The 25,367-nt window shown below is 42.1% G+C and overlaps 1 protein-coding gene across 6 annotated transcripts in view; it reads left to right on the forward strand.

Moving 5' to 3' along the window:
• The first annotated feature begins 6,248 nt into the window (after positions 1-6,248).
• The window catches only part of LOC137376769 (uncharacterized protein C6orf118-like), a 58,773-nt gene continuing 39,654 nt past the window's right edge, over positions 6,249-25,367 (forward strand). For 5 of the 6 annotated variants that reach the window (XM_068045769.1, XM_068045771.1, XM_068045770.1 and 2 more), the window contains exons 1-6: positions 6,249-6,342; positions 8,698-9,430; positions 10,130-10,252; positions 16,464-16,523; positions 18,166-18,290; positions 21,929-21,987. In XM_068045769.1, the coding sequence (XP_067901870.1) occupies positions 6,275-6,342; positions 8,698-9,430; positions 10,130-10,252; positions 16,464-16,523; positions 18,166-18,290; positions 21,929-21,987 (1,168 nt within the window). In that variant the 5' untranslated portion in view covers positions 6,249-6,274. Of the gene's footprint in view, positions 6,371-8,697; positions 9,431-10,129; positions 10,253-16,463; positions 16,524-18,165; positions 18,291-21,928; positions 21,988-25,367 lie in introns of all 6 variants that reach the window. The other variant, XM_068045773.1, reaches the window with a different exon arrangement.

The raw sequence follows: 25,367 nt of genomic DNA on the forward strand, positions 1-25,367 counted from the left end.
AATGGGTAAGCGCCTGGAGGTGGTCAGTGGTTTGTGAAACAGCGCCTGGAGTGGCTATAAAGGCCAATTCTAGAGTGACAGACTCTTCCACAGGTGCTGCAGATAAAATTGGTTGTCGGGGCTGTTACACAGTTGGCTCTCCTTGCGCTTCTGAGTTTTTTCCTGCCAACTGCTAAGTCTCTTCGACTTGCCACGCTTTAGCCCCACCTTTATGGTTGGCCGCCAGCTCCTTAAATAAGGAGACCAATACTATAGAGTACACCAAATGTGGTCTCACCAGTGCCCTGTATAGCTGAAGCATAACCTCCCTACTTTTGTATTCAATTCCCCTTGCAATAAATGATAACATTCTATTAGCTTTCTTAATTACTTGCTGTACCTGCATACTAACCTTTTATGATTTATGCATAAGGGCACCCAGATCCCTCTGCAGCTCCGAGCTCTGCAATCTCTCACCATTTAGATAATATGCTTTCTTCCTGCCAAAGTGGACAAATTCACATTTTCCCACAATTATACTCCATTTGCTAGATCTTTGCCCACTCACAAAACTTATCTATATCCCTTTGTAGCTGCCTTATGTCCTCTTCACAACTTGCTCTCCTACCTATCTTTGTGTCATCAGCAAATTCAGCAACCATACCTTCAGTCCCTTTATCCAAGTCATTTATATAAATTGTAAAAAGTTGAGGCCCCAGCTCTGATCACTGTGGCACGGCACTCGTTATATCTTGCAAACCAGAAAATGACCCAAATATGCCTACTCTCTGTTTCCTAATAGCTAGCCAATCTTCTGCCCATGCAAATATGTTACCCCCTAGATCATGAGCTTTTATTTTCCACAATAACCTTTAATGTGGCACCTTATCACCTGCCTTCTGGAAATCTAGGTACAGTACATCCACCAGTTACCCTTTATCCACAGCATATGTTACTTAGCTAACTGGCCTGTAGTTTCCTGCTTTCTGTGTCACTCCCTTTTTGAATAAAGGAGTTACATTTGCTATTTTCCAATCTAATGGAACCTTCTTTGAATCTAGGGAATTTTGGAAAAACAAAACTAACGCATCAACTATCTCACTAGCCATTTCTTTTAAGACCCTAGGATGAAGTCCATCAGGACCTGGGGTCTTGTCAGCCCGCAGCTCCAACAATGTGCTCAGTACCACTTCGCTGGTGATTGTAATTTTCTTGAGTTCCTCCCTCCCTTCCATTTCCTAATTTACACTTGGGGTGAGCCCCGCACAGACACACGCTCAGGGTGACCCCCATACAGACACACGCTTGGAGTGACACCTGCACAGACACACTCAGGGTGTTCCCATGGCAGCCCCAAACACATCCACTCGGAGTGAGCCCAGCACAGACACAAACTTAGGGTGGCCCTAGCACAGCCAAACACATTCGGACTGAACCCTTGCACACACTCAGAGTGACCCCAGGATCATCCCTGCAGAGACACACACTCGGAGTGACTCTGAGGTGACCCTCAATGACATATGGGGTGACCGCTGCACGTGCACACATACACACACACACACTTGGAGTGACACACTCAGACTGATCCCAAGATGATCCCCGCACAGACATGCACTCTGTGTGTCTCGGGGGTGAATTCTGCACAGCCACGCACTCTGGGTGAATGGACTGTTCTGGAGGGTGACCTGGAGCAGATGCTGCTTCGCTTAGCGAAATACGTAACTGAAATAAGTTACCAAATGCATAGCCTCCCCCTCTCTCTCCGCCCTCGTCCCCACTCCAGCTTCCCTCCCACTGTCCTCCTGCCCACTCCAGCCTCTCTCACCCTCTCCACCCTGCTCCTGCCTATCTCACCCCTCACTCTGCAGTCCTCCCTACTCCAGTCGCGTTCTCCCTCCTTTCCACTCCAGTTTCTCTCTCCAGCCTTCTCCCCACTTCAGCTTCTCTCCCTCCTTCACACCACCTCTCTCCTCCCCACTCCAACCTCTCTCCCCCTCCTTCCTGCTGCAACCTCTCTCCCTCACCGCCCACCTGCCCACTCTAGCCTCGCCCTCCTTTCTCTTTCCCTTTTATCTCTGTTCGGCTAATAAATATTTAACGCGAAATAGTAAAGTTTCCTGTTTAAAGTCTGTTACAACACATCCAATCACACTCATTCACCCATATGCTCACACATATCCGCTCACAGCTCCCTTCACCTGAGAGAGTACAGGTCGCTTAGATGAAGAATTGACATGTTGCCAGACAGAGCACAAGGAAGCCAGAGGATGCAGATACAAAGATAGGGCCTGGTGTGGTTGACTGGAGATATAAGACATCAGACCCTATTTGCAGAGAAAACTAATGGTGATCTCAGGGGCCCTTCCATGAAGAGAAAGATGCTCGCAGATAATCAAGCAAATATTCTGTGTGACCTCTCAGGGTGGAAAGATAGCAACAAGAGTCCCTTGAGCCTGTTGCATTATTTTGTTAGATCATAGCTGGTCTGTACCTCAACTTCAGTTACTGATTATTTCTTCATATTCTTTGATATGCACCAACAATCTATCAGTCTAGATTGTGAAAATTTCAATTGACTGACCATCCACAGCCTTCTGATCAGTGATATCATTAAGATCACATATTTGCACCTCCATGCCATCATCGAACTCCTCCCATGCCTCAGCTCATCTGCTCCTGAAACCTTCATCCATGCCTTTGTTACTTTATCTTTTCCCTTATTTATTCACAGAATGTGGATTTCGCTAGCTAGGCCAGCATTTATTGTGCATCCCTAATTACCCTTGGTGGCGAGCCACCTTCTTGAATACAACTGAATGGCTTGCTCGGCCACTTCAGAGGGCAGTTAAGACTCAACTACATTGCTGGTGGGTCTGGAGTCTTGTGTAGGCTAGACCAGGTAAGTATGACAGATTTCCTTCTTTAAAGGACATTAGTAAATCAAATGGATTTTTACAACAATCCAGTAGTTCCACGATCACTAATACTATATTTTTAATTTCAAATTTTGTTTAATTGGGCTTCAGTTTTCCAGTTGCTATGGTAGGATTTGAACATATAACTCCAAATTGTTAGTCCAAGCCTCTGGATTACTAGGCTAGTAACATAACTACTATGCCACTATATCCCTTGATTAGTCCAAGCCACTCTTGACTGGCCTCCTATCTTCCACGCTCCATAAATATAAGATCATCCAAACACTGCTTCCCATATCCTAACTGACACGAAGTTGTGTTCACCCATCATCCATCCACTCATTGAGCTACATTAGCTCCCGTTTAAGCAAAACCTCGATTTTAAAATTCTCATCCTTGATAACAAATCCCCTCATGGTCTTATCCTTCCCTATCTCTGTAATCTCATCCAGCCTTACAGCCCTCTGAGATATCTGCGTTCTTCCAATTCTGGCCTCTTGTGCAGCCCTGATTTTAATCACTCCTCCACTGAGAGCCCTACCATCATCCGTTGAGGCCCTAAGCTCTGGAATTCCTTCCCTAAACCTCTCTACCTCTTTTTCTCCTTTAAGACACTCCTTAAAACCTACCCCTTTGATCAAGCTTTTGGTTATCTCCTCTAATATCTCTATATGTGGCTTAGTGCCAAATTTTGTTTGATAACGTTACTGTAAATTGCCTTCAGGATGTTTTACTAAGTTAAAGGCATGATATAAATGCAAGTTGTTGTTGTTTTGAATTCCAAATTTCCACTACCCTTTATATGAAAAATGCTTCCTGATTTCACTCCTTCATAGCTTAGCTCTAATTTTAAGACAACGTCCCTTTGTTTTAGATTCCTCTACCAGAGGTAAGGGGAATGCATGCTGACAGAACCTAATGATGTTCCTGGAAATAGTTATAATGAGTGGAATATTTGATGTAAAGAATGCTTGGTGTTTACTTCCCTTGTATAATAATGGGAACAGGTAATTTGGTGATGTTGAGGCTCAGGATCAGACTGTGATTGCTATCTGTGAGGAGCAGTGATTTTACTTGTTGGGATAAATTCTTATCGTTTTAATGATAGATTTGAAAAGCTAGATACAGTTGTGACAGAAATCACACCTGCCAAATGGAAACATATTAATTTTGTCATATGGGACACTGCTTGAAACTTTTTACCAGACTCTGCAAATAACTTGTTTTAAAAAGCAGGGCTGAGCAGTTGAAAACGTGGTTGCACATTTGCATTCTGAGACATGAATGGAGGGACAATGGAGGTGCTCCTTGATTCAATTAACAAGATTGGTCCAGACAATCATGGAGATCCACATCCTTTGACTGCTTAAGAGACAGAACTCCACCCCCACTGAGTGTGTCTGGAAAGCTTTGAAATCCAACAATGCTCCCGGAAGCTGCTGCTTCAGAGATGGTCACATGGTAAGACTGGGGCTTTTATGAATTGTGCCTCATAGAAAAGAAAAAAGACTGGAATTCGAATAGAAAGGAAAAAGACTGCCACTAGACTGGCAGAAGGAAGATTTCTCTCTCTCTCTCTCTCCAACAAAGTTCCAGGAAAACCACGGTGGCAACGTCTATACTTCAAGACTACAGACAAAGCCTCTCTTCGGCCTTCTGGTACCAGAGAAGCAAGCTTTAAATTGTGCACTGAGGCCCAGTGAGAACGCCAAGACCTAAACTTCAATTGAGGACATTGTATCAAGGACATTACCACCCAGTAACTGAACTCCATTTATTACAAACTCTAATAAAAACAAGAAATGCTGGAACAACTCAGCAGGTCTGGCAGCATCTGTGGAAAGAGAAGCAGAGTTAACGTTTCGGGTCAGTGACTCTTCTTCGGAACTAGCTTCATGACTTAGTCAATATTCTGTTTCATTGTCATCTCAGCAACCCTAGCTTCCTGCCTTTGCTCTTCCTGAACTATAACTTCTGTTCAACATGTCATTATGATTAAAAGAAAGGTCTGCCAGTATACAGGTCAAACCAGTTTCTGATTTACTCACTTAAAAAAAATGAATTTAAAAAAAACTCAATTTACCTGCTCCAACAACACTCACTCAAGAAGCTCAACACCATGCAGGACAAAGCAGCCCACTTGACTGGCAGACATTCACTGATTGCACCACCAGCTGCAGTGTGAACCTTCTACAAGACACACTACAGCAACTTGCAAACTCCGATAGAATCTTCCAAACATGCAAACTCCACAAAGAAGGACAAGGGAAGTAAGCACATGGGAACACCATCACCTCCAAGTTTCCCTCCAAGTCACATACCATCCTGACTTGAAGATATATTGCAGTTTATTCATCTTTGCAGGGTCAAAGTCCTGGAACTCACTACCTTTGCAGTACCTTCACCTCACGTACAGCAGCGGTTCACCACCACCTTCTCAAGAGCTATTAGGGATGGGAATAAATGCTGGTTTTGTCAGTGATGCTTACATCGCAGGAATGAATTTCAAAAAAATACCGAACACAAACCTTAATCAGGCAATTCCTGATATAGCTTTCCCTGCATCTTCTGTTCTTGTTTCCTCTTTTCTATGTATACTTTAAATGCCTGTGAAGTGGTATGGTTAGTTATTTTGGGAGGAAGGTTATTCCAGTCTCTTATGGTATTTGGTATGAAGCTGTTCAGATATGCTTATGTGCCACATGGTATTGAATGTTGACTTCTCTTGGTTAGTCAAGTTTCTATCCACTCTAGGGTTTCACCTCTTATCCTGTAATGGTAATTTTACACAGGAGCTTTGGGTGAGCCACAGAATTGAATGCTTTACTAAAGCCTAGTATCTGCACATCAATTTGTGCTCCAGGTTCTTGGTCAAGGTAATGCTGATCTCTTACAATGTTCAAAAGTTGCGTCTCACAGGAGTGTGCTTTGAAAAATTCATGCTGGGACAATTTGAGGATGTTATGTTCGACATGAGCCATGATATGATGGGAAATGATATGCTCTAATATTTTACAGGAAACTGAAGTGAATGAGATGGGTTTATATTTAGCGGGAAGTGATGGACAAGGAGGCAACAATGAGTATAATGATTTGCTGATAGGGCTGGATGAAGTAGGATGGAAGGAGGCTTGTGGTGCAGTATAAACGCTGAAATGGACAAGTTGGGCCCAATGGCCTGCTGCTGTGGCGTCAATTCCACGCTCCCATTCACACATTTCCAATGCAAAGCTCAAACTACAGACTTCTCAAGACATGTGTCCACATCACATGGAACGCTCAGTGCGTCAGCTGATATCAGCGGAAGTGACGAGACCAGCACCGGCTAGAACGGTTGCCTAGTAACCGGGAAGCGCGGTTTACTGGAAGTATAGGGGGAAATGTCAGCTGGAGCTGTCAGTAACCAGATAGTGGGACGTGGAGACTGGGTGAAAGGAGCGACTCCAAGGTTCAATTACTTCTTTCTCAGCGCTGAGGTTCGCCCATAAATCATAATGTATCAGTGAAGTGTCAGTCTCACAGTGAGTGTTGACGCAACAAGCGGAGCGGCATAGTGCAGGGGTCAGAGTTCGAGCTTAGGGTTAGGCTGAGAATGTTAACAATAGAGTTTGAAACTATTTCAGAACTCATATTCGCTAGGCGCCTCCCTCAAGGAGGTTTTAATTTAATTTGAAAACAGAATGTAACCAGGATTTTTTTTTTACTTTTTTGAGGAACGCTAAATTTATACAAATACATTTTAAAAAGTTGTATCGACTAAATTGCTAACTGTCTGCTTTTTGCAGAGATTAACAGCGTTTCCAGACCGAATTTCCTGAGGGAAAGGACTTTGAGAGATAATGATTCGAAACATGAGTGATGTTTCATGCGCAAAAGAGGCGAATTAGGGTGTAATTATTCGGGGGAGTTCAGTTGTTAAACTTCCTTCATCACCCGTGTGAACACATTGAATGGGATTGGCAGATATGAATTGGATTATTAGCACTACAAAGTTTTCCTGTTTTCAGTAGTTTCCAGGGAGGCCATTTGGGAGGAGATTTAATAGAGGCGTTCAAAATCATGAAGGGTTTTGATAAGAGTTAATAAGGAGAATCATTCTAGGAGCAGAGGGGTCAGTAACCAGAGGACACACATTTAAGACAATTGGCAAAAGAACCAGTGGCCAGATGAGAAATGTTTTCATGTAGCGAGTTATGATCTGGAATGCACTGCCTGAAGAGGTAGTGGAAGCAGGTTCAATAATAACTTTTAAAAGGGAATTGGATAGATATTTGAAATGACTTCATTTGCAGGACTGTGGTGCAAAGGCAAGGGAATGTAACTAATTTGATAGTGCTTTCAAACAGTCAGCACAGGCACGATGGGCCAAATGGCCTCTTTTTGTGCTGTTATTCTATGATTCTATGGTTATTATCACATTGCTGTTTGTAGGAGCTTGCTGTGTGCAAATTGGCTGCTACATTTCCTGTGTTACAACAGTGACTACACTTCAAAAGTACTTGATTTCCAGCATCCGCAGTATTTTGCTTTTACTTCAAAAGTACTTGATTGGCTGCAAACTGCTTTGGAATGACTGTTGTGAAAGGCACTATATAAATGCAAGTCCTTTTTTTTGACTGTTAAAAGGTGCACTAGGAAGTGCCTACACCAAAGCGACCTAATTAAATATCGCATTTCGGTACTTAGCCTTTTAAATGCGGAGATGACATCCTGGATACAGAGACTGTTTCCTTTATGATTTTTTTTCAAATAGCAGAGATGAATTCTAAAGGATAGAATTGCTTGACCTTGTTGGAAAATATTAGTTATGAACTATAACAACATGAGATATGAAAATGTGAAACTCTTTTGAGGATGAAACATTGGGGAAATGAGTCTTGTTGCAGCATCTTGTTCCAGATTGGGTGCTGAGGCACACAAGGTTATAATTCTGCACCCAGCAGAGTATAGACTGTCACAATGTAGAGCAGGTCTATGACCAGAGACTCTGTTCCACTGAACCAATGGTGGGAGTGTGGAGCCAGGATGTCCAACCTGAGTTGGCAACCCTATTTTTGACCTGCAGAGTGCTTCCAGCACTTTCTGCTTTAGTTTTAGCTAAAATTGAAGTTGTCCTGCTCTACTGAGCTCACTGCAAAAAGCAGCTGATAACTCACTTTGATACTACTCCCCTTCTCCCTTCCCTTTGCCTTTCTGCCCACCCTGCTTCAATTTTCTGGGTCTTGCTCCAATTCTTGATATTTGAACAAAGGGTGTAGGAGGATCTCCAAGTTGTGAGTCCCTTGGTAAAAGCTTGGGGTCTGTCGCCTGTCAGTATCTTGGAAGTCTGAAAGTTTGATTTGTTGGTTAGACACTGTACCCTAAGTTACGTAATGACTGATCAACAGAATGGTTAAAGTACATAGGCATTCTGAATCATGTAGTGTTCTTTCCTTCAAGTGAGAAAAATAACCTTTGAGAACCTAATTAGGTATTAAACTCCAATTTATTTGGTTACTGGAAACTTGTTTTTTTTTACTGATTGTGCATGCTTAAATGTAGCCTTAAAATAACCTGTTAGAGGCAAATGATAAAAGGGAATGTGTTTTTTGGAATTCATTGCTATTGACTGTTACTATTATCAATAAATGTAAATATTGATAGAGGAGCAAAAGACAATTTCTATCATAGTGAAAAGGTTCACTAGGAAAATTGCTGTGCATTGTTAAGAAACCTGTTGATAGATAATCTGCAGGCTGAACACTTAAAAAAAAAAGTAGTTTCCACATCAGGATAATAACATATTTTATTCAAAATTTTTCAGGTTTTGCTTCACTGGAACAATGAAATCCATGAGGAATCAAACTAATGAGTATTCTGACCCACAGAAAAAAACACTCCGACAGCTTCTACATGAGTTGGAAAAGGCTCAGAAGGCTGACATTCTTGCCTACAGCTTTGGGCACTTAAACCAAAGGAACCTGCATAAATTATTAGGGCAGCAGAAAGGCTCAGTGACATGGGAGAGTGCAAAAAAGCCCACTCCTTCTAAGAAAGTGCAAAAATGCATGTCTATCCAGCAGTCAAAAGATACCAAAGTAAACAAAATGACTGATGCGTTAGTAGACTTCAGCCTGATGGCTAGCATTCTGCCAATATCACCTACAGATTACTGCCCTGTCTTGAACGATCTTGACCAGAATAGTGCCAGAGCTTCTCAGAATACCCCATATGACTCAATGCTCTCAGAAACCAAGGCATGCTCAGGAACCCCACACACTGAGACACAAAAACTAAAGTATCATTTTATCAAAGAGGAATTGGAGCTATCTACCCTCATGCTCATAAAGCCTCAGATACAGAAGTGTGCAAGATCTCACACTGGCCATGACCAGAGCCAGTTTGTTGAGTCCTACTTGGCTGGGCTGACGAGGAAGGACCAATTCAGTAAGCTGCTCGAATTTGAGAAAAAAATCCTGATGAAGCAAGACCTTCTAGAAAGGGAGGCGATCTCTGGTTACAAAGCTGTAGCAAAACATGAGTGGAAGCTTAATCGTGTAAGGGACAGTAACATTTTGTGGGTGTGATAAGATGATTAAAACCGCAATTGAAGATCAAAAGGGGTGGGGGGGAAATAAACAAGATTGTGTTGTAAGCTGTGGCAATTCCATAGGTAATTACCTCTCAGTGAAGGTACTTAACTATAGAATTCTATTCTCCTATAATTAAACATAATATTTGTGTTGAAAGTGAATTTATTATGGTAGGATGTTTTCTTTAAACCTAGTGGAAAAGCAGACTGATTCTATTTTATCAGTGTGTTAGTTCTCAATTCTCTCCTAGTGGATACAGCTTCAATTTTTGGAGTCACCTTTTAGAATGTTACATTATCTACCTAGATAAGCCAACATGTTCTAAGGTCGAAGCAAAGACGGTGATGGCCCCTATATATAAGTAGGTAGACTGAACAATCAAGATTGTAAATTTCCACATTCCTGCCTCTTAGCAACTTTGCTTCCATTGGAAAATAAATTTTGATTTAGTTTTATCTAGGTTGTCATTTGTAGTTGCTCAAATATTTGTTTCATCAGCCTGAAAGCCAGCTGTATATTTAAAATTTATTCTTGCCGTATTTGTCAAAGTTTATTTCAGTGACTTAAGTATTCAAACTTCTGGATCTACCAAGTGTCCTTGTTTCTCTTATGATTGATCTCATTTTTTAATCAGTGATTTCCTTCTTTAAATTACAAATATAGGAGCTGATGGAAATAGGCCATCTTCCTGGACCAAACTTGAGACGCCTTCAGGTCTTTAGTGATGTGTTTGAGGACATATGCCAGGACTCAATAGTGTTTTGTGAAATCTTGAGAGAAATCAAGGTAATTTACAGAAATGCACCACAAAACCGATTGTACAGTATTTGTTACTTGTGCAATGTGAAAATTAGACATGAGTATACAGAATCATATAATTTTACAGTACAGAGGGGACCACATGGCCCACCTTATCTCTCTGAAGGAGCTATCTGCTTAGCCCCGTTTTGCTGTACTGTTTTAAATGTTCTTTTTAACTATTTACCTGCTTCCCTTTTAAAAGTTAATAAAAATTTTGCTTCCACCATTGTTTCTGGTAGGCCATTCCAAGTTCTAACAGCCTCTGCATTTAAAAAATAATGTTTTCCAAACCTCACCTCTCTGGCAATGAACCTAAATTGATGCCCTCTAGTTACTAAGCAGTGGAAGTAGTTATTTAAAAATTAATTTCAACAAAACCTTTTATAATTTCGAATGCCTTTATCAGATCTCCATGTAACCCCTTGTTTAAGGTGAACAGAAAATCAGTTTCTCTAAACTCTCCTCATGACCAAAGAACAACAAATTGTATTTATAAAGCATCTTTTCACAGTAGCGCTATCAAACAAAATTTGACTCTGAGCCACATAAGGAAATATTAGGGCAGATGACCCAAAGCTTGATCAAAGAGGTAGATTTTAAGGGGCGTTTTAAAGGAGGAAAGACAAATAGAGAGGTTTAGGGAGGGAATTCCAGAGCTTAGGGCCTTGGCAGCTGAAGGCAGGGTCACCAATGGCGGAGTGATAAAAATGAGGGATGTTCAAGATGCCAGAATTAGAGGAGTGTAGATGTCGCAGAGAGTTGTAGTGCTGGAGGAGATTGTGGAGAGGCAAGGCATTGGAGGATTTCAATTTTAAAATTGAAGCATTTCTTATTTGGGAGCCAATATAGGGTTATAAAAGCAGAATACTGCAGATGCTGGAAATCTGAAATAAAAACACAAGGTGCTGGAAATACTCAGGTCTGACAGCATCTGTGGAGATAGAAGCAGTGTTAACGTTTCAGGTCTGTGACCTTTCATCAGAACTGAGTTCAGGGTTGATGGATGAACAGAACTTGGTGCAAGTTAGGACATAAGTAGCAAAATTTTAGATGACCTCAGGTTTATGTAGGGTAGAACGTGGGAGCCCAGCCAGGAGTGCATTAGAATAGTCAAATCTTGAGCTAACAAAAGACATAGATGAGTGTTTCCACAGCAGGTGAGCTGAGGCAGGGGCAGAGTCTGACGATGTTATGGAGGTGGAAATATGCAGTCTTGGTGCTGGTGTGGATATGTAGTAAGAATCTCATCTGAGTCAAATATGACCCCCCAAAATTGCGAACAGTCTGGTTTAGCCTCAGACAATTACCTGGAAGAGGGATGGACTTGGCGTCTAGGGAATGGAGTTTGTGGCAGGGAACAAAGATAATGACTTCAGTCTTCATTCACAATATTTAGCTGGACGAAATTTCTTCTCATCCAGTACTGGATGTCGGACAAGCAGTCTGCCAATTTAGAGCCAGTGGAGGGTTGGAGAGAGGTGGTGGTGAGGTACAGTTGGGTGTCAGCAGCGTACATGTGGAAACTGATGCTGTGTTTTTGGATGATGTCGCCGAGGGGCAGCATATCGAGGAGGGAAGCCAAGTAAAGATCCTTGGAGGATACCAGAGGTAATGGTGCAGGAGTGGGAAGAGAACCCATTGCAGGTGATTCTCTGACTACGACTGGATATATAGAATGGAACTAAGAGAATGTAGTCCCATCTGGTTGAAGGAGAGTTGAAAGGTATTGGAGAAGGATTGTACTTCCTGTGGCGCAGTGGTTAGCACCGCAGCCTCATAGATCCACTGACCCGGGTTCAAGTCTGAGTACTGCCTGTGCGGAGTTTGCAAGGTCTCCCTGTGACTGCGTGCGTTTTTGCCGGGTGCTCCGGTTTCCTCCCACAGCCGAAGACTTGCAGGTTGATAGGTAAATTGGCCATTATAAATTGCCCCTCGTATAGGTAGGTGGTAGGGGAATTGAGGGAAGGTGGGGATGTGGTAGGAATATGGGATTAATGTAGGATTAGTATAAATGGGTGGTTGATGGTCGGCACAGACTCGGTGGGCCGAAGGGCCTGTTTCAGTGCTGTATCTCGAAATAAAATAAATAAATAAAAAGCTGCAGACAGGTCAAGAAGGACAAGGAGCGATAGTTTACCTTTCTCATAGACACATAGGATGTCATTTGACTTTGAGAGGCATTTTGGTATGGTGGCAGGGGCGGAAACCTGTTTGGAGGGATTCAAATATGGAGTTCTGGGAAAGGTGACCATGGATTTGGGAGGCGACAGCATGTTCAAGGACTGACGTATGTACCAACTTCATGGTTGCGACATCCTTTCTAAAGTAAGGTACACAAAAACCGGACACAATATTTTATCTGCAACTTAACCAATCATTTGTATAGGTTTAACTTTACCTCTTTGCTTTTGTATTCTATTTTAGGATTGTATATGCATTTTTAAAATACCTTTATCAACTTGCCCTTCCACTTTTAAAGATTCCCTTATCTGAACCCCTAACTCTGTCTGCTCTGCTACTCCTTTTAAAATGTTACCACAGTATGTATATTTCCTTTCCCCTATTTTTTTCTCGAAATGTCTTAACTTGTACTTCCTCACATTTAATTTCATCTGACACCTGATCCATCCAATCTTACAAAACCGTTCCTAGACGTGAGTTTGCTTTTCATAATAATTGAGGGTTTGAAGACAGAGCTGGCTAAAGCAAATTGGGAAATTTAGGTTAAGGAATGGGTCAGTAGAGCTGCAGTGGCAGACATTTAAGGAGATATTTCATAACACTCAGCCAAGATATATTCCAGTGAGAAAGAAAGACTCTAGGGAAATGCACACCATCCGTGGCTAACCAAGGAAGTTAAAGATAGTTTCACATTGAAAGAGAAAGCATACAATTCACTGAAGAGTAGTGGCAGGTCGGAAGATTGGACAGATAATAAAACACAGCAAAGAATTACTAAAAATAATGAGAGAGAAATTAGAGAGAAAGCTAGCTAGGAATATAAAAACAGATAGTAAGAGTTTCTACAGGTATATAAAAAGGAAAAGAGTAAGTAAAGTGAGTGTTGGTCCTCCAGAGAGTGAGTCGGGAGTTAATCATGGAGAATAAGGAAATGGTGGAGGAATTGATAAGATTGTTTTGGACGATACAAATAACATCCCAGAAATAATTGTGAATCAAGAGTTGAAAGGGAGGGAGGAACTTAAAACAATTACCATCACCAGGGGAAGGGTACTGAGAAAATTATTAGAACTAAAAGCTGACAAGTCCCCAGGTCCTGATGGACTTCAGCCTAGGGTCTTAAAAGAAGTGGCTGCTGAGATAGTTAATGCATTCGTTTTAACTTTCCAAAATTCTCTAGATTCTGGAAAGGTCTCATCAGATTGGAAAATAGCAAATGTAACTCCGCTATTCAAGAAAGGAGGAAGACAGAAAGCAGGAAACTACAGGCCAGTTAGCTTAACATCTGTCATAGGGAAAATGCTGGAACCTGTTATTAAGGAGGTTATAGCAGGTCATTTAGAAAATCTCAATGCAATCGGGCAGAGTCAACATGCTTTTGTGAAAGGGAAATCTTGTTTGACTAATTTATTAGAGTTATTTGAGGGAGTAACAAACAACATGGATAAAGGGGAACCTCTGGATGTGGTGTAGTTGGATTTCCAGAGGCATTTGACAAGGTGCCACATAAAAGGTTACTGAGCAAAATAAGAGCCCATGGTATAGGGGGTACCATATTAGCATGGATAGAGGATTGGTTAGCTAACAGGAAACATCGAGTAGGCATAAGTGGGTTGTTTTCAGGTTGGCGAGCTGTAACTAGTGGCGTGCCAGAGGGATCAGTGCTTGGGCCTCAACTATTTACAATCTATATCAATGGCTTGGATGAAGGGACAGTATGTATGGTTGTGAAATTTTCTGATGACACAAAGATAGGTAGGAGAGTAAGTTGTGAAGAGGACATAAGGAATCTGCAAAGGGACATAGATAGGTTAAGTGAATGGGAAAAGATTTGGCAGGTGGAATAGAATGCAGGAAAGTGTGAACTTGTCCACTTTGGATGGAAGAATAGAAAAGCAATATATTATTTAAATGGAGAGAGATTGCAGAACTCTGAGATGCAGAGGGATCTGGGTGTCCTAGTACACGAAACACAAAAAGTTAATATGCAGGTACAGCAAGTGATTAAGAAGGCAAATGGAATGTTGTCATTTATTGCAAGGGGAATAGAATATAAAGTAGAGATGTTTTGCTACAGTTGTACAGAGCTGTACAGTTGTGAGACCACATCTAGTGTAGTGTGTACAGTTTTGGTTTCCCTCCTTAAGAAAGGATATAATTGCATTGGAAGCAGTTCGGAGAAGGTTCACTTGACTAATTCCTGGGATGAGAGGGTTATCTTGGGAGGAAAGGCTGGACAGGTTGGGTCTGCATTCATTGGAGTTTTCAAGGATGAGAGGTGATCTTTTTGAAACATAAAAAATCCTGAGGGGACTTGACAGGGTGGATGTTGAAAGAATGTTTCCCCTTGTCGGAGAGTCTAAAACTAGGGAGTACAGTTTAAAAATAAGGGGTCTCCCATTTATGGAGAATTTCTTTCTTTCAGAGGGTCGTGAGTCTGTGGAATTTTCTTCCCCGGAGAGCGGTGGAGGCAGGGTCATTGAATGTTTTTAAGGCAGAGGTAGACTGATTCTTGACAAACAAGGGAGTCAAAGGGTATCTGGAGAAGGGAGGAAAGTGGAATTGAGTCCGCAAACAGATGAGCCATGATCTTATAGAATGGCGGAGCAGGCTTGAGGGGCTGAAGAGGCTACTCCTGCTCCTAGTTCGTATGTTCATATAACCTTTTCTCCATTTGTTTTCAATACCGTGCCAATTATTGCTCACTTTCATCACGCCACTGATAAATGTATTATGTTTGTGGGTATTATCATGGCAGTCAAATGTATCCATGAGTAAATATCACAAAAATATTTTCTCCTGAGGTGATTTTATAGTTTACTTTTTTTTTAACATTTAAGTCACACTGTTGGACCAGTGTATATATTGTTGTCTCTGTTTCAAGTGTCCACACCATTACATCTGCTTAACCTATAACTGTTCTCCCTTAGGTGACTAAATAAGTTGTGCAAGTCCATGATGGTAAAGTGCACATGGTCTGTTGGAAGGAGTGGGTTAAAAGAGTTGAATGACTTTTTTCTTTCTTCCGTACGTTGTTGAACATAAACACTTACCAATCTTTGAAACTTTGAAATTCCTTTATAATGTCTCCATCAATAATTATTCAAATGCCGCGTCGTCCTTAAAGGGTTTGTGAATAAAGACTAATGTATAAAATGTGAAGCTGTCATTTAAGAGATGGTAATCCCTTTTCATTTCCTTGGTCTCGTTTCATTTTCAAATAATGCAAATAATCATGCTTGTAAATGGACCTTTTTTCAGTTTTACTGAAAACAACTTTTTCCCAAATATCATTTCCTGTGTTCACATTTATCATTTTTTTCTATGTAAAATCATTACATTGATTATGAAATTTGGCATCAGTTCACTCAAACACCTGATTTTTTTAAAGTTGCAATTTCATTCCTCAGGAACTGATACTTCTAATATACTTTTGCTAGAGTTATGATTCTCTGAGCTGCTCAGTAGAGCAGTCTGAGCCTGTGCAGTGTACTGAACTTCCCATGATTTATCAGTACCATTCAGTCTGCTGTACTGATGGAATATTTATCTCCTAGGTTTTAGCACTTTCTGCTCAGTAGCTTCTCTTCAAATAATTTTGAAAAAACAAAAGGAGGTTTTCAAAAGCTTTATTAAGGTAAAATCAATATAGTGATTTCTGTTAAGTTGAATTTTGAAAGCAATCAGAGCCTTTTTGAGGGAAACATAGGAAGAAAGGAGAAGAGGGAAACTGATTAAGGATGAGAGACCTCTCTCAGGGATAGTGACTGAATTCTCTTCCTCCCATTCCCTCTGTTAAATCTTCTCCCTCTCCTTTCCAGCACACCCTCCACCTTTTTCCTCCTCTTGTACCTTTCCACCTTCCCACTTCTACCCCTTCCACCTCTCTCCTTTCTGTTCCCAAATTGTTGGTTTAGACAATGCATTGTTACTACAGTTTAATCCCCATAAAATGTTGTGTATTGTTTCTTTCACTTTTTCCGATTTGCCTCTCTTCCGAATCTGCATCCCTTAGGCTGAATACGATTTGTATCTCACATCACTCCTGGAGTCCCAGCCAACAGATCAACACCAGGTAATGTTATAAATATATATAAAAATTATAACTCTTTAAATGAGCTTCGATGTTGAGAAAACTTTTGGAAGGAAATCAAAGTTGAAACTGCATGTCTGAGTATTTTAGGCAATGGTGTGCTCAGTAGAGCAGTGTGATGAGACCCTTCTTTTTCACTGGCTCCTTTTATATTGCAGATACAGCTCCAGTGACCCGGGTTCAATTCTGGGGACTGCCTGTGCGGAGTTTGCAAGTTCTCCCTGTGACTGCGTGGGTTTTCGCCGGATGCTCCGGTTTCCTCCCACAGTCAAAGACTTGCAGGTTGATAGGTAAATTGGCCATTATAAATTGTATAGGTTGGTGGTAGGGGAATTGAGGGAAGGTGGGGATGTGGTAGGAATATGGGATTAATGTAGGATTAGTATAAATGGGTGATTGATGGTCGGCACAGACTCGGTGGGCCTAAGGGCCTGTTTCAGTGCTGTATCACTAAATAAAATAAAATAAAATAAAAATACAACACAATATTACCCAAAGGTTAAAACAAAAGCAAAATACTGCAGATGCTGGAAATCTGAAATAAAAACAGGAAATGCTGGAAATACTCAGCAGGTCTGGCAGCGTCTGTGGAGAGAGAAGCAGAGTTACCCTTTCAGGTCAGTGACCCTTCTTCAGAACTGACAAATATTAGAAATGTGAAAGGTTTTAAGTAAGTAAAGCAGGCGGGTGGGGGGGGTGGGGTGTGGCAAGAGATAACAAAAGAGAAGGTGCTGATAGGACAGAGGGTCACAGAGAATAACTGACTAGAAGGTCATGGAACAAATGCCTTTTGCCTCCAAGTCACACACCATCCTGACTTGGAACTATATTGCCGTTCCTTCACTGTCGCTGGGTCAAAATCCTGGAACTCCCTTCCTAACAGTGCTGTGGGTGTACATACCTCACATGGACTGCAGCGGTTCGAGAAGACAGCTCACCACCACCTTCTCGTGGGCAATTAGGGATGGGCAATAAATGCTGGCATCGCCAGTGACGCCCACTTCCCATGAATGAATTAAAAAAAAGGTGGGATTAAAAGATCCCATGGCACCGTTTGAAGATGAGCAGGGGAGTTCTCCCTGATATCCTGGCTATTGTTTATCCCTCAATCAACACCTAACACCGATTATCTGGTCATTATCTCCTTGCTGTGTGTGGGGTCTTCCTGTGTGCAAATTGGCTGCCACATTTCCTACATTACAGCAAAACAATGTAAATTACTTAATTGGTAGTCAAGTGCTTTGGGCTGCCTGCGGTCATGAAAGATGCTATTTAAATGCAAGTATTTCTTTCACTGATTAATTCATTGCTGTCACATATATTGCACCTTCTTGCAATGAGAAGCTGAAGGAATCAAATATAGTAGTTAATTTTGGATTGATGCTGAAAAAGTGATGCTTGCTTACAGTGCTTGAATTATCTAGTGGTATGTAAACTGCACACCATTTATCTTTTGCTTGTCTTGTCCCCTCCATAAAAGATGATGCAGAACTTTTGTGCTGTGCCTCTATAATGAGACAAGGATGCAGTGATCTCTGATGTACTATTGGTGATAAATATTTACAGGTAGGGGTTTCGGAGAAGCTTAATGGTTTTAAAATGTATTTTCTTCTAAACTCAACAGAGCTTGCAGGCTCAGCTCCAAGCTATGAACAGCAGGACAGTGAAAACTCACCATGTAGAGGAGGCTCGACAGAAAGTCTTAAATCTGGAGCAGGAAGCAAGACATGCTTTGCAGAGGAATGATGAGTATGTGCATAGTGTGCCTAGGAAAATATTGCTTTAACTTTGGCGCTTTATTCTGTAATGAAATTGGACGTAATTTTCTCCAACAAAAAGTGTTTGTGTGTCAGAACCATTTCTGGGTCCCGACCCTGCACATGTCAATGGTGTGCCCTCCGGTGCGATCTTATGGGAGGCAGCCAAGTAACAGGCCGCCTCTGCATTTGCCAACCAATTATGGAGGCCAGGTGGACTGATGAGGTGGGAGGCCCAATCAGGAGCCAGTATGGGATGGATGCCAGCAGCCTTCACTGGCTGCTGTGGGAGGGCAGCTACGGTGACTGTGGCACAAGAGGGAGCACCACTACCAGAGGGAGGTGAGGAGGAAGGGGCTGGAATGTTTCCCTTAAGCCCCAGCATGCTCAGTGGCAGCAGGCTGCATGAGAGTCTGCTGCAGGTGCAGGTCTACCCTTGAATGCAGGCTTCCATTTATTATGAGATTAATTGCAGAGGCAGCGAGGCCTGGACAACGTATGTCAGCCAAGAGCGACGTTTCAATTCATTCCATCTTCGCTGCCTCCGGAGAGTCCTTGGCATCAGGTGGCAGGACCGTATCTTCAACACAGAAGTCCTCGAGGCGGCCAACATCCCCAGCTTATACACCCTACTGAGTCAGCAGCGCTTGAGATGGCTTGGCCATGTGAGCCGCATGGAAGATGGCGGGATCCCCAAGGACAAATTGTACAGCGAGCTCGCCACTGGTATCAGACCCACCGGCCGTCCATGTCTCAGCTTTAAAGACGTCTGCAAACGCGACATGAAGTCCTGTGACATTGATCACAAGTCGTGGGAGTTGCCAGCGATTGCCAGAGCTGGCGGGCAGCCATAAAGGCGGGGCTAAAGAGTGGCGAGTCGAAGAGACTTAGTTGGCAGGAAAAAAGACAGAAGCGCAAGAGGAGAGCCAACTGCGAAACAGCCCTGACAACCAATTTTACCTGCAGCACCTGTGGAAGAGTCTGTCACTCTAGTATTGGCCTTTATAGCCACTCCAGGCGCTGCTCCACAAACCACTGACCACCTCCAGGCGCTTACCCATTGTCCCCCGAGACAAGGAGGCCAAAGACAATTGCAGATCGCATGTAAAGCTTAAGTAGCTGGATTTCTCCACTGTGCACTCGCCTCCTGTGAGCTGGCGAGTCATGCACATTGAAGGGGTCCCGGTCAACTTCAGGATAATTCGAATGTCACAGGAAAATTCAGATTAATTACCTACTCAACTACCTCAATTGACTTCCTGCTACTGCCGGGTGGGCTGCCATTCGAGCCCTGATGCTGCCTCCAGTATAAATGCGCAGAGGTGGAAACACATTGGGGAGTCAGCCTAATGCATTTTTCTGCCACTTTTCCAGCCCCCCACACCCCAACCTCCAAATCCGACTTGAAGGGGCTGGGAAAATTTCGGCCATTGATTTGGAATGAATGGTTTAATTTTCTTATACAATGGACTTTTAGGTAGCCCATACTGCATGAGACATACTGTAAGGACAGGAGTCCACTTGGAGACGATTATACATTTCAACCAGTTGCTCATTGTTATGGTAAATTTTGCGTATTTGAAGCAGAGCGATAAATTTACTAGCCCATTGTTTTGCTTCATTCCACAAGCCTGGCAGCGAGGCACTATTGCTATTGTGGTGGGGTTGGGGACATCAGTAATCTGGCAAATTATAGATTCATCCAGTCACTATAAATCCAATAAACTCCCAAACTAAGCATTTAAATCTACAGAACAAAGGAGTTAATTAGGGAATGCACACTATTGGTGCTGGCTGCTTCGGGGCAAACCAATGTTGCAGCAAGAACCTGAAGCGGGCGTTGGGCCCCTTACTGGCATATGTGAATGGACTAACGCCTTCTTCCAGCAGAGAGAAAGGGCACCCCTTGTTTGTTGTTATCCAGTATTATACTGTAGAGTGGTAACTAAATAGCCACGTCATACGTGAGTCTTAACGTTGAATGCTTGTAGGTTATTAGGTCCTGGAGACATAGGACATGGGCCTGATCCTGTCCTAACCCGATATTCACACTCATTTATCAGTTGCATAAAGATCAGACTGGGATTTTCTTGCTAATGCCCCTTTCTGTAACCCAGGTATGCTGAGGGTAGTTGTATTTCTAATGCCATTTTTGTTGAGATCAGCTAATTTGGCACAGGGCAGAGATCAAACCTGGGACTGTGCTCGCACATATGACTTGGAACTATTATGGGTAGTGCACTTATCTAGTAAGCCATTGGGAAAACTATAATTAATGTACTGTTGAAGTGTACTGTTTGGGCGGCGCAGTGGTTAGCACCGCAGCATCAGCTCCAGCGACCCGGATTCAGTTCTGGGTACTGCCTGTGTGGTGTTTGCAAGTTCTCCCTGTGTCTGCGTGGGTTTTCGCCGGGTACTCCAGTTTCCTCCCACCACCAAAAGACTTGCAGGTTGAAAGGTAACTTGGCCATTATAAATTGCCCCTAGTATAGGTAGGTAGTAGGAGAATATAGGGACAGGTGGGGATGTGATAGGAATATGGGATTAGTGTAGGATTAGTATAAATGGATGGTTGATGGTTGGCACAGACACGGTGGGCCGAAGGGCCTGTTTCAGCGCTGTATCTCTAAATAAGTAACTAAAGTTTTTGTTTAATGCTTTTTGAAGTTCTGAATATCCTGTATAGTCTGACAACAAAGGGTTTTGAAGAAAGAACATAATATATCAGTGATTTGCTTTTCTCAATTTTATTTGCCAATATCTCTCCTGAGGGTATTTAATAGAATTATAAAACTAAGTTGCACAGTGGATTAAGCATAAATGATCGTTTCGTACCTGAATTAAAATTCGATTTAAATACAGAAGGCATGTCTATTTTTTTGCCATTTGGAAGGGTCATTTGTGAAATGAATTTGTGGTCTACATCCAGTACTAATTTGCAGTCTTATTCATTGTTTTCTACAGCAGTTATGCATACAGAGACCACATTGATACAGTAAGGGGTGTCTCCCTGATGTTGGGTTGAAATGAACTTTGCTCCAAACTTGGGCCATTATTCCACAACTACATAAATTGTCCTGGAATTTAGTGTGGCTCATGGATTTTCCCTCCCCCAAACAATTTTCTCATTGGAACCAATACCTGGTTCCCCTGACCCTGTCAAGTGACACTAATCTTCTAATTCATTTGCAGTCCCTAATCCCCATGTATTTTACACCTTTCACACTTTATCTGCAGTGGAAATGAATGGAGATTATTTAATCAACCAATCTCAACCTCTTAATCAGATGAAGATGAGTCAGCAGTTAAGTGTGCAATATGTTAAATTCATGGGGTTTTATGAGTTACTATCTATTCAGTTGCAAGCTTGGTGTCAAATGGCATCACTCTGATTCACAGCACTGGCTAATGGCTCACCAGCTATTGTTAACAACTACTTAGCACTTGGTCACTACTTAACACTGGCTGTTGCAGGCAGCTGAGGTCACAGGTCAATGGATGGTCCTGGGACCCTGGGATGTGGAGATTAGGGTGGAGTAAAGGTAGATTCACATCTCATGTGGTTTCTTTGGTTCCATACAGTCCTGATGCCTGCTTTTAATATATTTGATCACCATGTTTCTTTTTTAGGCTAAGGAATGAACTTGAGAGGGAACTTTCAAAATCTGAGCCCCTGCCTAAGCAGCAAGGTAAGTCAGAATTGCTTCAGAATTAGCACTTTAAGTAGGGTTGCCAACCCTCCAGGATTGACCTGGAGTCTATAAACCTGGAAATATAAAAAGGATCCAGTTACAAATATGAGTTTATTTGACTTTATGGGCCTGTGTTTGAAATTTCAAAATTTTATTCTATAATTTTGGGAATTGCTTTGATTGAAGAATTGTAAAAATAAGTTCAAACAATATTCTGTATTTTTCATTAACTTAATAGATTCTCAGCAATTTTGTTTGTGCTACGACCTCAGTGAGACCGTTGACGTTAAGAGATATGAACCCCTGGACCAATTTAAAGAATTAGATGACAAGATTTCACATTTTAAGACTTTTGTTATAACTAAACTAAAAGAAATCTCCATTAACCAAATTGTACTTTGTAAGCAGTTGATGCCTTAAATTGCAATGAAAAGGTATTTACTTATTAAAAATACTTGGAAACCTCACACCACACTTATACGTTACACAGTCCTTTTTGATGGTGAAATCTTTATGGTTCAAAGTCCCAAACTCCTAAGTTGCTGTGGGTTGGGTCTCCCAGACCTTTACAGACTCAATGTCCTCTTCATTCACTTTTCAGAGCACTTTAGACCTGGATGTCCATGAATAAGGTGATTCCTGGTGATCCTGTTGGGCTTTTACTTCTCCGCAAACTTCAGCTTTCAAAACAGGTTCCAGTCTACGTAACTTTTTTCTGTTTCAGGCTTCCGAGAGTAGGTGCTCCCTCTCTCCGTCTCAAGCCTGCCACCACTGGTTGTCGTCTTTATAGTCTGCTCTGAGGCTGCAACCACTGGGTTCCCTTCTTACACCCTGTATGCCTTCAGAAAATCCGTTAAATTTGTCTGGACTCAAAAGTCAATCGTTTATTGTCCCTTTTCCAAAAAACCAAGTCCAGAAGTCTGGTTTCACAGAGCCACCTGGGCCTTCCATTGTTCCTAGGTGTTAACAGCTGCTTGGTACATTTGTATCTTCAGAATCACTGACTCTTTGTTTACGAACCGAATGGGAGGATGAAACCCGTTGTTCATCAGGTGTTAGCCCCGCAGTCTCTGTTTTTTGAAAAAGAGTCTTTGATCTGTTTTCTTTGTTGTCCTGCTAACCAAGACTTCTGTCTTGTCCTTTAGCAGAGTGGCTGTGAGGTCACCTGACTTTTCAGACTGCATCTTTAACTTTTAAAAATCACAGTTTTTAAAACATAATCATGTTACAAAGTCCAGCGTTCATAACAATTTCCACTACACTAACTTGATGGGGGTGTTACGACCAGGTGAGAAAGGTGTCCAGCTGTCTTTTACTGTCTTCATTTGGTTTTATTATAACAGGGTTTAATTTTAAACACACTGTGTTTTGAGCTTCCTCTTTGTGAATCCTTGTTCACAGCTTTCCAATTATATGGCAAAGAGATGAGCACACCAGGTTTTCCTTAGGTTTAAAGAAGAAAAGTGAAATTTATTAAACTTACCTAAACTTAAGTTTAGTTTTTAGTTTAGTTTAGAGATACAGCACTGAAACAGGCCCTTCGGCCCACCGAGTCTGTGCCGACCATCAACCACCCATTTATACTAATGCTACACTAATCCCATATTCCTACCACATCCCCACCTGTCCCTATATTTCCCTACCACCTACCTACACTAGGGGCAATTGCTAATGGCCAATTTACCTATCAACCTGCAAGTCTTTGGCATGTGGGAGGAAACCGGAGCACCCGGAGGAAACCCACGCAGACACAGGGAGAACTTGCAAACTCCACACAGGCAGTACCCAGAATTGAACCCGGGTTGCTGGAGCTGTGAGGCTGCGGTGCTAACCACTGTGCTGCCCCAAGCACTGTATTAAGCTCTAATACAGTTCATGCCTACGGATATATGACGCTAGCATGCACAAGCGATCCACAAATGCAAATAGGGACAGAAAAAAGAAGAAAAATAAAATGGAGAGGTTTGAGACAATTTCAGAAGAGTTTCTTGTTTACTGTGCTGTGTTTCCAGCTCGCTGTAGAGTCCTTGATTGTAGACAGCTCTTACTTTTTGTTGGGGCCCAGTATTCTTCTTAAACCTTGTTCACTGTAGGAGACTTTTCTCTCTTAGCGTTCATATGTCTTCCATGGTTTCCGATGCTGGTGTGAGTGAGATGAGAGCAGACAGGAGAGAGATGTTCTCGAGCCAAGAGCTTTTTCAGTTCAAACACTGTTTTCTCCAATTTAAAACTCTCAGTTCAAACCTCTGCAACAGCCAGTTAGTCATGTGACTAAAACTGGTCTCACCACTTCTTCTGTGTATTGGGGAAGCAATGACTGGTTTCCCATTGTTCCAACACTGTTGGTTACAACGTCTTTCCAGTCAGGGGCTTGCAATTTTAAGTTTTAATGTTCATGTGGCAAAATAATGTGTGCCTCAGTCTTGGTAGGTGGGGGGGCATGCCCGACATGGGCCATTTTAATTTTGGCCGATTAGTGTAAAACAGTTGATATCGGATTAGCCGTCTTTCCTGATTTTAATTTCTACTGAAGTCAATGAAAATGAAAGTCATGAGAGATGTTGTATGAGCAGCAGATTCAATATCATCTGTTTTACTCTATTGGCCAAAGTCAAAATGACCCCTTTTTAAAAATTTGTTTCAGGATGTGGGCGTCGCTGGCCAGCATTTATTGTCCATCCCTAATTGCCCATGAGAAGGTGGTGATGAGATGCCTTTTGAACCACTGCAGTCCACGAGGGATTGGTACATCCACAGTGCTGTTAGGAAAGGAGTTCCAGGATTTTTGATCCAGTGCCAGTGAAGGAACGGCAATATAGTTCCAAGTCAGGATGATGTGTGGCTTGGAGGGAAACTTGCAGGTGGTGGTGTTCCCATGCATCTGCTGCCCTTGTCCTTCTAGGTGGTGGAGGTCGCGGGTTTGGATGTTGCTGTTTAAGTAGCTTTGGTGTGTTGCTGTAGTGCATCATGTCTGAACTGCTTTTGAAATCTTTTGATGTGAAAAGATACTGCACAAATGCAAGTATTCACCCACCATCTCAACCGTGATCACTTTGCCAACTTTAAGATTTGTTTTTTTTTGTAATTAGGTATAAAGTAAAATGGTTAAACCCCCAATAACTTGGAAGACATGGAAAGCATAGGATGAATGGTGGAGATGCAGTAATTCATGCTTAGGATGGGATGCTCTTCTAAGGTTGAAGTTAGGATACAAAAAGTTTGGCTCCTTAGCGCCATTGGAGTCTGCGTAACGGAAGCCGGAATTGCTGATGCACTGCATCTGGCTCGGCCCATGTGCCATGCTGTAAAGCGCTGGTGCAGGCATGCCTAATATGTGCCAGTAGCTTTGACAGTTTGCAGATTGTGACATCAAGTAG

The sequence above is a fragment of the Heterodontus francisci genome, chromosome 13 (genome assembly GCF_036365525.1).
Source record: "Heterodontus francisci isolate sHetFra1 chromosome 13, sHetFra1.hap1, whole genome shotgun sequence".
NCBI lineage: Eukaryota > Metazoa > Chordata > Chondrichthyes > Heterodontiformes > Heterodontidae > Heterodontus > Heterodontus francisci.